Below are 14,419 nucleotides of genomic sequence, written 5' to 3'. Positions count from 1 at the left end.
CACAGCATGCAAACTGTTGTGTTACCATCTGAAAGTTAGGTCAGGAAAAGGGTAAGAACAGTTTCTATTAAAAGGCCATCAGGTTTCTAAACTCGTAGTCAATTCATGTCCAATAATCCTGTGCATATCTGTTGTCCTGCCTGCTCCCCACTTTTTTCCCCCTCACTCACGTCTGGAATATGTGCAATAAATCATACATACACATTCCACACAGGTAGTTGTCACTACATTTGTATCCTTGAATGTTACACTGCAACTCTGAATGTATATAGTTTGAGAATTGTATTGCATTTGACTTTTTTCTACGTTTTTGTTTTGATTTCATTATTGCGCTGTTGAGCTGACTTGTTTCTTCTGGTCCAACGCCTTTCATTCATAATGTTGACCCGGTGTTAACGTTCACATAAAAAAAATAAAACCATAAGCAAATCATGCAAGTCACAAAAACACGCAGTTTTTTTTATTTCATTTAGAAATTTATGGTCACATTTTGCTTTCAACAGCTGCACAATAATCAAATGTTTCACATGTAAACCAAAGACTAACATTTTAGCTCTCAATCTTATTCTGGTATTTATAATAAAGTAATGTTAAATGTGCTGCATGTTACAAATTAACTTTAATATAAAAATAACAGATAAGCTTTCGACAGGAATTATGATCAGAAAAATAAAATTAAGATGAAACTGCTGTTTTAAAAGCCACTTAAGCATCAGCTGCAGTTTATGCAAATACTGTTTGCTTGTGATGGTGGACCATAAGTACACATGCACTTTCCTGTGTGGAGATAATAGCAAGTTAACTGAACAAATTTTCACACAATCGTTCACATGAAGATGAAAACAGAAGAAATATTATTAGGTATAAAAAAAAAAAGAAACATTAGGTAAACGAGTCACATGTAGTATACGTTCCACAGTCAGTAGTATACGTTCCACAGTCAGTAGAATACGTTCCACAGTCAGTGTACATCGCATTTTGTAAGACCATTGCCATTGGCATAAAGGCTAGATAACGAGAACCATCGTTTTCCTTCTTGCGGTCGTCCATTGCCAGACCTACAAAAGAGGAATGGAGAACAGATATTTTGATGGTTACAAATGTGGGTAAAATGCAATTTCTTAGTTTTTTAGGTTTACAAAACTCGTTGTAGTCATTAGCTTTCAAATTGAATTAATGTGTATCAAGTATGTACAGTGTATTTTTTCTCCAGTAGAGGGCACTATTATTACTATTATTATTTCAATGCTACATCATTATTCATTTTATCTTATCTTTCCCCAACCCTGTTTTTGATTCATTTTGCAAGAGTTTTTTGTTTAACACTTTGTTTGTGAACTAAGCATCTGCCAAACAGTCCTCTTGAATGTTTAAAATTTACATGTATTAACCCACTCAAACGTCACAAAGAATGAATGTGTCTCACCATGTTTCGACCTGACTGCATCATCTCTCAACTTTATCTCTGTGGCCCTGAAATGGGAAGAAACACAGACAACTTGCTAAGATAACCGGGAACACTGAACAATAAAATAGATCAATAAGGACTTAGAAGTTAGCAATAAAACAAAGACTTAGGATAAACGCATAAATCTAGCAAAAGATATTAAAAGAAGTTAAAAAATAAGAAAACCCTATTCGTAATCTAAGCTGAAATGATGAATGAAAATGAAAGTAAAGTACACCAATAAATAAACCTGGTTAAAAAATGCTCATAATGTATGGGCAATCCATGATCCATGACAATTTTTCTTGTTAAGACGGTAACAAACTAATAAAGTCTTTTGCTACACATCGGAGTATCTAATGATTTTTTCCGATTTGCCTGGCTTTCTTACCAATATTCCCCATCCGGGTGTGACGCTCCGTCCTTCCAGCTTCTTTCTTGTTTCTGGAATAATAAAGTATGCAGCTACATTAATATTCATCATTGTTTTAATTGCAATTAAAATGAAATAGTTAAAATAGTGTTCTTACAATTCAAGCAGTCCACTAATCTAACAAATATCTCAGTTTCCCCTTTACACTCATTATTAAGTTAACTAGTTTTTGGAGGCCACGTCCTCATAGAGAGAGCAACGTTATTTTCAGAGTTAAACTGCAGTCACAAATTCTGGCAGGCTTTAGGAGACGGCGGTATCAGCCGAGCCTGGCAGAAAAACAACCCATTGTGTTTCCTCCTCCTCCTCCTCCTCCTCCTCCTCCTCCTCCTCCTATGCTGAACCAGATTTCTCGGCCTCCACTTCACAAGACTCAATACTTACCCTCTTCTTTTTTGACATCTGCAGCAGCAGCAGCAGCAAATGAGGATCAAGATGGCGAAGCTGATGATGCCAAGCACCAGCGAGAATACGATGACCAAATTCTGTAAGGTGACTGTATCAAAGACAGACACAAAAGAAGATGTTAACATCCATAAGTCAGGGACACTCAGATCCAATAAATACACATAACATAGCAAATCCTTAATTCAAATATTTATTATCTCATTACATTTCTTGATCTGAGGAATGTGCAAAACCATGTCTGTAATTTGACATTATTTTCATTAATGATTGATTCAAAGAATTGTATGACTTCTAAAATATCAAAAATTCTCAAATAAAATTCCAATTGCTTGAAATTACTAAATTCACCAACAGGTAGCAAAAAGACAAACAGAAAATCCTGATAAACAGAAGCTGTAATTTGAGCATTTTTGTCTTTTTTTTTAATTTAAAATTACTTTCACAGTGTATTCATTATTTTATTGTTATTTATTACTATAAAGATGTCCCACAAAGAATCTATATATCAAATGCTTGCAGGGTGAACCCAGATGAAAAGTCTTACTCCAGCAGACTCCCCATTTTGCCCAATCCCAAGGACAGATGGTGCTGGATGGCAGGATGTAGAACCTCACTGGGTAGTCGACGCATTTGTTGTTTTGTCCGCACCACAAACACTGCAACAGATACAACAAACAATAGAGTGATGAGCGCCAAGAGACATCCGAGGACATCATTTGTATAAGTCTTGAGTTTCAAGAGACTCACTTTGACATTCTGCAGACACACCCCACAGCTGGTGTTGGATTTATCGGCACAAGAAGCTGAAAATGAGAGGAGTCACAGTGGGTTATAGTTTTATGGATGGGTTCAGGCCGTGCAATCATTAGGTAGGTCTGAGCAGGTCTAGGAATAAAGCTAGAAGGAAATAAGAGGAAATAAAATAAGAAATCTGATAATAAATCTTGCCATAAATTCTATCCTCTCCCCACATGGGTAAATGATTACCAGAGAAGGCAACCACATACAGTCAGATTGACAATTTCCCACAAGAAACACTAGTGTAAAGTTTAATTTCTGTAGAAGTCAGCACATGTCCACAAACAGTTCAGCCTTTACAATAACTTAAGATTTTCATTGTTCCTTCTACATTCATGAAAATCCATTTAGCCCACAGTCACTTGACAGCCTTCTGACCTGGACCAAGCAGAGCCCATCAGCCCCAGTAGAGCAGAGAGAGGAGAAGTCACTTACCCGGAACCGCAGGAAGAGTCTCGGCCTCTACGTTGAGAAACAAGCAGAACAGAGTGAGGACAGCGGCGGCCACTAAGGCTCTTGTCACTAGGGCCATCGTGGAGCGGCTGGAAACCGGTCGAGAGCGTGGACGTGGAGGTCTCCAACTACAACAAGTCTGGAGACACAGAGGAGGAGGATGAGGTCACGAGCTCCTGCAGGGTCCAAACAGCTGGACACTGAACACAGGGTTTTATACATGAGAGGAAATGTGTGAAGGAGGGTTTGTTTCTTTATGCTGTATTTTACAAACTAACATTAAACCCTTCATAAATATCTAAAGATAGATATAGAGGTATAGAGCTAGGTCTTTATAGAAATATATAGATATCAATAGGCATAAATATACTATAGATATATATATAGGGGCAGGTATAGATATAGAGATAAATCAAGATAGATATAAAGTTATAGTTATATGGATACGGGTGAAAAATCTTTATGTAAATCAAATTAGTTAATCTAATAAATTGTCAAACGAGGCTTACCTCCTTTTGCCAGTAGGTGGTGCTATCACGTACAGACTCTTAATAGATCTGTTCAGTTCAAAATCACTCTCTTGTTTCTCTTCAGATCATAGATCTTTCACCTTTTCAATAGTCTTAGACATTAAAGGAATCTATGACCACTGACACTGTGACATTAAAGCAAACTGAGATTAAGGAAGGTTACAAGGCTCAGCTTTTATTCCATCTTCCCCAGTTAACTTGTTTTTGATCATCACAGATCCTTATTTAAATTTTTCCGTTGTTATTTTTGGAAAAACATTTCTTTGTATCACCACCCTTCTACTGCACAACATGGGTCAAAAATGACCCGTATTCATTTCCGGTTATTACATGCTATATGTTTGAAATAAATGTATTTTATAATTTTACACACTAAGTTTTTATCAAACATCTTGATTTTAATTACCAGAAATCGGAAAAATAGTTTCCGATTTCCTTTCTTACTTTATAAAAAAACGTAAATTTTGTATTTCTACAAAACTTTTACAAATGGGCTCATTTTGACACAAATGTTTTTCTTATATATATGACACAAACTTAAAAAAAAAGGCTATCCCTTTGACTGAAACACAGACTGAAACTAAATGAAAAGTAGTGAAACTAACTGTTGAAGCTGTAGAAAGTTTGACTCAAAATGAGCCATACAGTCTATCTTCACTACGGAACACCTACCATTGATTTCACACAGCTGCTTTTGCACATCTGGTGCAAGTAAGTCTTATTTACAATCCATTACTGGTGAGAAAGAGAGATAGGTACAATGCTAACTCGCTGTTAGCTAGCTAGCTTCTTTTCTGGCAAGTTAACCATAGCTAGATCGACAAAATAAAGCTTGAAATATAACAGTATATACGTAATAGACTGATTGATATGCATTTGAAAATATGCTATAGATTTTCTTTATCCAGTATGGCTGGTTGCATCATTTCAGACTTACGGTTGATGAGGAAAATGAGGAGACAATTCTTGGTCTTGATGAGCGTGAAATCTCTGATGCTGAGGACCTAGAAGATCTTCTACAGGATCAAGCGGGAGTATTAAGTGTGTCTTGGAATCCAGCTCTCCTAAATGAAGTAGGCTCCTTTAGTGACAAAGGAGACTCATCTTCTAAGTCGTCACAAGTTCCTTTGATCGCATAGAATACTCATATTGTATGTCATCAGAGGTTACTATGTCATCAATTTTCTATGATTGATGACATCATACTCTATGTCATCATAGGATGATGATTTAGAATCCACCAAAAGAAGAAAATATAGTCTTTAATATATTCATCAACCAGACCGTGATCGTGGGATTTCGCAGTCTATAGTAATAGACTTTTTTCTTATAAATTGTAAGGTTGGTGTACAGTGAATACGGCCTATTATGATATGATTTCATATGGTTGTTAAATGGATGTAACTCTCTCATTGCTTAAAATTTCAAGAAAAAAAGTTTAACTGACTTAAGATCAAACTATATACTGATCTCTCTGTATGTGCAAAGTAGCAATGCTTTCATAATTGTATTTAGTAAGTATCAAAAGTATGGAGTATTGTGCATATACACGTAAACATAGACACTAACCTAAATTCCAGCATTGGGATTTTAAAAGTTACAATTTGCTGGTACAGTATTATATGTGTTATATTATTGGTGTAGTTAAGTGTTCATATTTGGCACCTGAGGTTAAGGAGACACATCTAAATTCTATATGGTCCGACATAAGACATGACAGAACGTAAGACACAAACCACGAGCCATTTTGAAATACAATAATTTATTAAAGCATCTTTAAATTCTGATATAAAACATTTTCCTGATTTTTCCACTTCAAAACAATCCGAAATCTCAGAAGTACAGTCATCGTCAGTGGCATTGTCAGTCTCTGGTGTGGCCGCCGGCAGCTGACCAGAACGCCTATGCAAGTACGATCGGAGAGCAATGGAAGACAGTGATGCAATGTCAGGTAAATGCTAAGCTCATTAGGTTTGGACCATATTATCATGACATATACTGATGGTTGATTGGCTTAAGCTCGAGTGTTTTGAGGCCGAGGAGAGGAAATATATGAGGGCAACACACTGAGGTTATATCATGTTGACAAATGCTCAGAAACAGAATTACAAATTTTGGAAAATCAATTGTCTGTTTCAGTATTGTTGTGTTCCTGAACACACACATAACAAAGCAAAACGGCATCATTACATTTCCCAGCACACAGTTCACTTCTCTAAGCTTATTCTCTCGTCTACTGACACTTCAATAAATAAATACTCCAACCTCACGTGGTCTTTGACATCACTAAAAAAAGACAATCTTTTAGACACAGACGCACTATACAGATGATACCATGCTTTCCTCGAACATCAGTTTCAGCTACAAAACGTTTCAGAGACAAACTCAAACCAATTCAGTTCACGTCAAATCAACGATGCTCTGATTCTAGTACTGCTTCCTTTTGAGAAAATACTCTACTGCAGTGATTATAAATGTTGCATCTCCACTGATGCAGTGGTTATTTACATTGAGTTTGTTTATTTGCTGCACTTATTTGACTTGTTGTTCTTGTTTTTGTCACACACACACACACACACACCCATGGATGCACTTACTGCCGCGACCCACGATACGCAACACCTCGGAATTTATCTGAAAGGCCACATTTGCACTTTAACTAATTAATCCAGATTAAATAGCTACAATAAAAACTTAAATAAGGCAAGATGAGGGAGTGGATCTCCCGGGGAGGATGACACTTTACATTAGACATTAACCTGAGGGAATCTCCATCCAGGAGAACATTCATTACACTGGGCTGCAGGGTGTGTTAGCCACTGCAACACATTCTTTTACACAGTTTGGGATGTGGGCTTGATGGAAATTAGATCAAGTCTAAATTCAGTTACTAATGTGCATCTTGAATGTGTTTGGGGGTGGAACTGAAAATAAAATCCATGACAGATTCCTGAATTACATTTCAAGTAGAATGGTAGAAATGAGCAGTGTGAGTAAGGAGAGTAACATTGTGTGGAGACTGCATGAAGGGAGGCGACACTCAGGATGACGATAAAGCTTAAAATGGTGCAGATGCTCCCACACGAGCACTAAAGATATCTGCTTTCTTTTGTTATTTGTAGAGATTAATCTTTCCGGATGGAGTTTGTTTTGTTTGTCAGGATTTTATTCCTCTTCTCATTTCTCTTCTGTCCATTCTGGCTTGTAATCGTTCAGATGTAGTGTTCAAACTGTATCCAAGTCCTGTGCAGTCAATCACCTGATCCAGTTGGTTCCGTAGCTGGACACAGACTTCACACTGCAGCGCTTCTTCACAATCATGTTTATGTAGGCCTTCATGATCTTTGTGATCTCTCCCACCTGGAAATGTAACGATGAAACACACGTTAGAAAAACCATGCAACAAAACTTCATGTGTGAAATAACCTAATAATCGGAATGTTTTCACGAAAACAAAGTAGCCATTTTCAGACATGAACTCTGGAAAATGTCCAGACAAGGGAGTCTGGACTTTCTGCAGAGTTTGAATTTATATTCCCTTTTATTTGTTAAAAATTCCACTTCCTGTCTGTCACGTGAATACCCCGGACAATATCCTGCTCAGTGTTGGGGAGTAACGGAATACATGTAACGGCGTTACGTATTTAGAATACAAATTATGAGTAACTGTATTCCGTTACAGTTACAAATTAAATAGATGGTATTCAGAATACAGTTACATTGTTGAAATCAGTGGATTACATGACGGTACTTCTCGAGTTTATTCACTCTCTCGTAAATCCACCGGCGGCAAAGCCCCCAGGAAGCAGCTGGAGACCAGGGCTGCCGTAAGAGCGCCCGGGCCCCCGGCGGCGTGAAGGAGCCTCACCGCTACCCGCTCGGGACCGTTACAGGCCCGGGACCGAGGCTCTGAGAGAGTTCCGTCGCTACCAGAAATCTACGGAGCTGCTGATCCGCAAGCTGCCCTTCCAGCACCTGGTGAGAGAAGACCGACCTGCGCTTCCAGAGCTCCGCTGTCATGGCTCTGCAGGAGACCAGCGAGGCACGCCGGGTTCACACCGGACGCTGAAGCGCCGGGCAGCGCTAATAATATCACCCGTTGACCAAGTAGTATAAAAGCATTTAGTCACTTGTTGCTCCAACATTAACTGCAACCGCGTCCCAATTTAATTTCATCCATCTTCAAGAACTTCTCCGCTGTTCTCTCCGTTCAATGTCGGGTGTCGAGGGTAAATTACGTATTCTCCGCCCCCCCCCCCCCCTCTCTTTTTATCTTTATGACTGCTTGTGTGTCTGTAGTGGATGGGCAGAGGGGGGCATTTAATAATGTGATCGGTAAAATTGGTAAAATTAAAACTCCAGGACAACAGAAGGGGAATACAAACTATGGGATGCATACTTTATCATTTATATCATATAAAATGTCATCAATATCGTTTAAAATCATTTTTCAGTGTGTTTCATGGAGCGATACGCTCGCGTCAAGCGCAAAAAAAAATAAACTCGACGCCGAAACGATCGTAGCACGGCGCGAGGCAGCCTTGGCGCAGGGGGGGGGGGTCCTTCAGCCTCCGGTGGGGCCGGCACAGAGGTGGGAGTGGATGGGAGCCGGACATCCAGCTGGAGAGAGAGTTTAAACTGCTGCTTCTCCACTGACTATAACAACGCCGCAATCATACACTTAAAAAATGCAATACAAACCGGAAGTATTCCAAGTATTCAGAATACGTTACTCAGATTAGTTAATGTAATGGAATACATTACAGATTACATTTTTGGGCATGTATTCTGTATTCTGTAACGGAATACGTTTTGAAAGTATCCTTCCCAACACTGATCCTGCTTTATTCTCACATGGGCTCAATCATTAATACGCCCGATAAAATGGGGGCAGTAAGTAAAAACTCTGGAGATTGTTCTGAGCCTTTGACTCTCACTCTGAAATTCGCCCTCACATACAGCCCCTCTAGATAAGGCCAGGAAAATATCCAGTTGCAGTTCAGTGCATGTCTGAATGCAGCTTTCATGACAATCTAAATCATTTTGAGAAATTGAATTTACAATGGATTGAAACATTTCTGTCCTTAAACAATAAAATCTGCTGCTGTAATCTATGCTCTGATGAATAATACATAAACCCAGACTGTTTATCTCCATATCCACATACATCATTTTTTTTTTTACCTGTGGTGTTTCAAAGAACATTTCTCGCTCATCCACTGTGATCTTGTACGTGCACGGCTGCGGAGCGCCAAAGAAGATGATGTGCTCATAGGGGAACTTCTCCAGAGGCTTGGGCTCGCCCTTCTTATAGACAGACACGTTCTCAGCGCTCACACTCAGCCACAGGTCATGAGGGAAGCCTCCTTCTTTGCACTGGAGAGACATAAAAACAAGGATTTTAAGAGCATTATTTCGAGGTGTGATCGGCCTTGCAGATGGGGTATCAGTGAGATGGGATGTTTTATCAGTGCCATTATTTGTATTTTAATTTCTCACATTGTTCAATTCTGTCTCAATGCAGTTTTCCCACTGCACACATACTGAATAGGAACCTTTTACACATGTTATTTAGGTTTGGATTAAACTGATACTGTGATTCCAAAGGTCCAAACCAAACAAGGTAGGTATGAAGGTTATGATTAAGGTCCGAGTGAACTTACCTCCACATCAAACAGTGTGGATCCATATCCAGGCCACTCTTTGATGATGGTCATGTATTTGAGCATGGCCTGGTGCTGATCCAGGACTTTGAGGCGGGACCACTTCTCCACGATGCTGGCTCTGGTGGCGGACATCTCCTCCTTTATCCACATCTCCAGCATCTGCTCCTCCTCCATGCGCTGCTTCTTCATGGAGCCCGTCTTCAACCCCCGACGCAGTGTCCCATCCAGGAAGCTGGTCCTCCTCCGCTCCAGAGTGTGGCCTGACCCCGAGGCTCCGCCCACCTTGGTGAACTGCAAGATGCGACTGCGCAGGCGGCCCACGGGGTAGACGTTCTCCAGGCTCCATGTGGCGCGCACTTTGTCCCCGTGCAGAAACTGCAGGCGCAGAGCCGCCAGGTGCTGCAGGGTCTCCTCGCGGGCAGGGAAGTGGCCTCTGGTCAAACTCTCATGGGCCTGAAGGAAAAAACGTTCAACATTAGCACCAACTGCGACACGTGATTAGAAAAGAAATCCTCTGTAAAGTGTAACAGGACGAGTAGAACACACCTGCTCGAACATGAAGGCAAACTCCACCCCTTCCCTTGGCATGCTCTCCACATCCAGGAAGCAGTAGAGTTTGAAATAGAGTTTCCATTGGCCCTCGTTCTCAGCTTCCTCACTGCCAGACAGTCTGGTGGGAAAATCACAACTGTGTCACTTACACAAGTAACAAAGTACAAATACTTTGCTACAGTACTTAAGTAGATTTTTTATGTGTCTGTACTTTACTTGAGTATCTGTTTCTCTGTCGACTTAGCCCCAATACATTGTAAAACGTATATCTGTACTTCCTACTCCTTACATCTTCAAAACAGGCTTGTTACATTCATATTTATGCATTTGTCGGTTACTTTTATTTTGCATCTTCGAGCGCGACTGTAAGAACATCAACATCCTTGATCATATTTCATGCTCACAAATCTTTTCTTCCTTAAACCTGTTTTTAGTTTATTGTTTTTTAAATTTGATTTGAAATAAGAGAGGTTTAATTAAGTCTCAGTTTACTTTCAAAGATACAGCTGTTAGAATTGCCCTCAGAGGGGAACCTTTTACTTTTATCCCTTGAAAACATGTTAGAGCCTGTACTTGTATAGTTTTACTTAAGTAAACAGGACTTCAAGATCATTTATAACCTACCTTTCAAATTTTGCCAAAACATCAGCCACAAGGACCCTGCTCTCCACAGCTTTGTCTACGGTGTTGTTGTGCTCAAAGAGGGCAAACATGTTCCTGCTGTCCTCCATGGCCAAACCTCTGATGAGCTTCTCAACCACCTGAAGAAGAAGAGGCCAGATATCAACAATCACATCATGGGACATAAGATCCAGCTGAAGAGCAACATCTAAGATGACCATGTATTCCTTTCGGGACTCCAGCTCGCTCACCTCTCCTGCACTGGTGTGTGAGTTGATGGAGATCTTGCAGGAGCCTCCTCCGTGGCAGTAGACGGTGGTCGTCATTTCCTGTCTGGTAAGAAGTGCCATGATTTCCTCTTGGGAGGGAACCAACTCTCTGGTCTTGGTTTTCTTCAGGGACTCCCCGATGAAGTGGGCAAAACTCTCAATCTCTGTGCCAGGGAACAGCTCCTTGATCCTAAAAAAAATATCCCCAGACAGAAAAAGGGTGAGCTGCAAGTCTCAGTCAGCTGTAATCGTCTGTGAGGGTCTGAGTGGCTCGTACCTTTTGAGGTGAAACTTGAGGTAGCGTAAGATGCCTCTGCTGGGCAGGAAGGTGCAGCTCATGCAGGTCAGGAGGTGCCAGTGGGCGCGGTTGGCGAGGCTGTTGGGGTGCGGGACGTGATTGGTCTGTTTGATCAGCTGACAGTAAACCTCATCTCGTAACGACTTCAAGTCTTGGCAGGTCTGTAGGATTCCCTGGATGATCGGCACGGGGTCGGACACGGCCTCCATCTCCTGCAGCGAGTTGAAGATCTTCACGGCCTCGTCCTGCAGGCTGGTGTAACCCTTCTCCTTTTGCACTGGGAGGACAGAGAGGTGAAGTTCATTTATAACAACCGACCATGAGCCCACCCCCAACACAAATAATTAGCAGGAATACGCAATCAACTACTGAATGGATTTCCATGGACACAGACCAAGAATCAACCCATTGCTGTTTGGATCAGATATTAATAAAAAAAATCTGCAGTGTACCATTCCAGTTTAGTTAACCCCTTGTAGACGAATGTCGCGAATTTGCATCAAACCCCATTCCTTTTTATCCCACTAATGCCTGATGGTGCAAATACTACACATACCATGAAGGTATTAGAAGTACTCTGCTTCCATCTAGTGGTCGGAGTGGAAAATACATACTAGCCCCTTGGTACTGTGCAGCAAAGTTATTTTGAGATATTAAGCTGTATTTGAAATACTGTGATGATGGAACAGCAATGATTGTGCTGAAACATATGTTGTTATTCAATTTCAAGCAAAAGCAGCATTAGTATAATAATCTACATACCAGAGACTGGAACATTTGTTAAGTTACGGTTATGCCCCATTATGCCTAATGTCGCTAATTTGCCTCATACCTAAATTTTATATCTATTGTATATTGAAATCAAGTTCCCCTCTTTTCCCCAGCTGGAGATTTTTACTGTATTACTGTATTTTGTCAGACTCTGGATGAATTTCACGAACTAAAATAAAAAATGTATGTATAAAGGTGCATGTTCCAGCATTTTTGTTCTGGTTTCCCCCAAGAAGCAAACAATCAGAACCAAGAGAAATCCAAAAGCAGCAGCTGCGGGCCAGAGCACTTACAGTGGACACTGACGTCTCCATAGGGCAGAGGTAGAAGAGGAGAGTGCAAAGGATGCTGGGTGTATCTCAGGATGGGGTTCCTCCAGTATGTCTGCTCCACAGCCTCCACATTCAAACTGCTCTCCTAAAAAGACAGAAAACTGGGTCAGTGTATCGTAGAGCATCGATTAAAAGCTGGAAATCTGTTCGTTAGATGAAGGCAGATTAGGAAAATAACAAGGAAACAATATCAGTCTTGAGCTTTTGGCAGAAACAGCTCAGGAAAACAGGATGTTTTGAAACAGGCAAAGCTTGAGACTTCACAGCACACATGTAGTGAGTCCATGTACCTCACTTCACTACAGTGTGCGTCCCTGCCACAGGTTTGCATGACTGGAGAGAATTTGAGTTACAATATCATTAATGTTAATGTAACGCAGCATAAACAAAACAATATCAGCCCAATGTGGTGACACAGAAGTGAGTTGAATGTCACACGAATCAAACCAGAGGATGAACAGTCGGGTGAATGTTCGGTACCTTGATGTCCCTGATGAGTTGCTGTGTTGGGGTTTCAATGGGAACTTTGCTGTCTATCGCTCCCTGAATGGCATTCGTCCACCGCATGGCTTCGTTCAGCAATTTGGTGTAAAGGCGGTAAGAGTGCTTACGCCCGTGGATGATTATATTCCAGTAACCTAAGAGGACAAAAAGACAATAGGTAAGTAGAGTTGACATTAGGGACGGGAATCGGCAGGGACCTCCCGATACGATACTATCACAATTCTTAGGTGGCGATACAATATGTATCGCGATTCTGTAAGTATTGCGATTCGATATTACGATTTCCTGGGATTTCTTTTGGTTATTTTTTTTTTTTTAAATACTGGACCATGGAAAAATGTTGAATCATACCTTCAAATACAACACAGTCAAATTCACTTAGAGCTGTACAAGTTTTATTTCAAATATTAACATAAACTTAATGACTGCTGGGCAGCCAATACAGAAAATAAATAAAAATGTGCCCTATTATTGTATAGCCCCTGTCAACTGCACACAAACTGACAGATTAAGAAATGTATGCCAACTATGCTACTTTTAAACAATAAATAAAAGGTAAATTAAATAGAATGAAATAAACAAAAAAGAAACAAAAAGTAGGCTATTGTTGTTTGCAAGTAGGCGATACAAAGCTAGTGCTTGGGTATGTTTAGATTATTGTGCAAAAACCAGAGCTGGTCAACATGATCTGGGGTGATGTTGCTCCCCCCATATACCCCCCCCCCCCCCCCCGTATAAACCAATAAATATGTTTAAAAAATCGATTTGGGAGGCAGCATGGCGATTTAAAATCGTCATTCACAAGAATCGCGATTTGTAACTGAATCGATTTTTCCCCCCATCCCTAGTTGACATAGGAACGACCTGTTGTAAAAAGCTGATACATGACGATAAATATAACACAGCTCTTCAGATTAACTATATTTTTCATAGGTCGAGCAGCGTTGCCCGGGGAACTGACCGGTGTCCTTGAAGACCTTCTCATCAGGCTGCATCACCGAGCAGAGACTGTTGAGGACCAGAGTTCCCAGTTTGGAGGCGGTGCGCTCGGAGGACTTATAATAGTCCAGAGAGTTTGTGGTGAGAACAAACCAGCGCTTCTTCAGCTTCAGAGACGAGCTCTTCGCCCCGGACTTCATCTCTTTGTGCAACCAGCCTGTGAGGACGAACAAAGGATTTCCACATTAAGAGTTCTCTTAAGCTGTGTTTTGACATGAAAGTTGAGTCTGGACAATATCCGTAGTTTGTCTTTCACATGCGAAGAACGCAGCAGGAGATTGTCCGGATCAGACGCTTTCACAAAAAGGGGAACATTTCAGGAACATTGGGCTGAGGGC

General features: G+C 40.6%; 1 protein-coding gene across 1 annotated transcript in view; it reads right to left on the bottom strand.

The window, feature by feature from the left end:
* Positions 1-5,812: 5,812 nt before the first annotated feature.
* myo10l3 (myosin X, like 3) overlaps positions 5,813-14,419 on the bottom strand; it is a 59,778-nt gene continuing 51,171 nt past the window's right edge. The window contains exons 32-41 of the mRNA XM_061088927.1: positions 14,044-14,238; positions 13,059-13,216; positions 12,540-12,663; positions 11,455-11,752; positions 11,160-11,367; positions 10,912-11,048; positions 10,282-10,405; positions 9,733-10,188; positions 9,254-9,445; positions 5,813-7,429 (exon numbers count right to left, since the gene is read on the bottom strand). Coding sequence (XP_060944910.1) covers positions 7,325-7,429; positions 9,254-9,445; positions 9,733-10,188; positions 10,282-10,405; positions 10,912-11,048; positions 11,160-11,367; positions 11,455-11,752; positions 12,540-12,663; positions 13,059-13,216; positions 14,044-14,238 — 1,997 coding nt within the window. The 3' untranslated portion in view covers positions 5,813-7,324. The remainder of the gene's footprint in view (positions 7,430-9,253; positions 9,446-9,732; positions 10,189-10,281; positions 10,406-10,911; positions 11,049-11,159; positions 11,368-11,454; positions 11,753-12,539; positions 12,664-13,058; positions 13,217-14,043; positions 14,239-14,419) is intronic.

This window comes from Limanda limanda, chromosome 16 (genome assembly GCF_963576545.1).
Source record: "Limanda limanda chromosome 16, fLimLim1.1, whole genome shotgun sequence".
Lineage (NCBI taxonomy): Eukaryota > Metazoa > Chordata > Actinopteri > Pleuronectiformes > Pleuronectidae > Limanda > Limanda limanda.
This window is presented reverse-complemented; position numbering and strand designations above follow the sequence as displayed.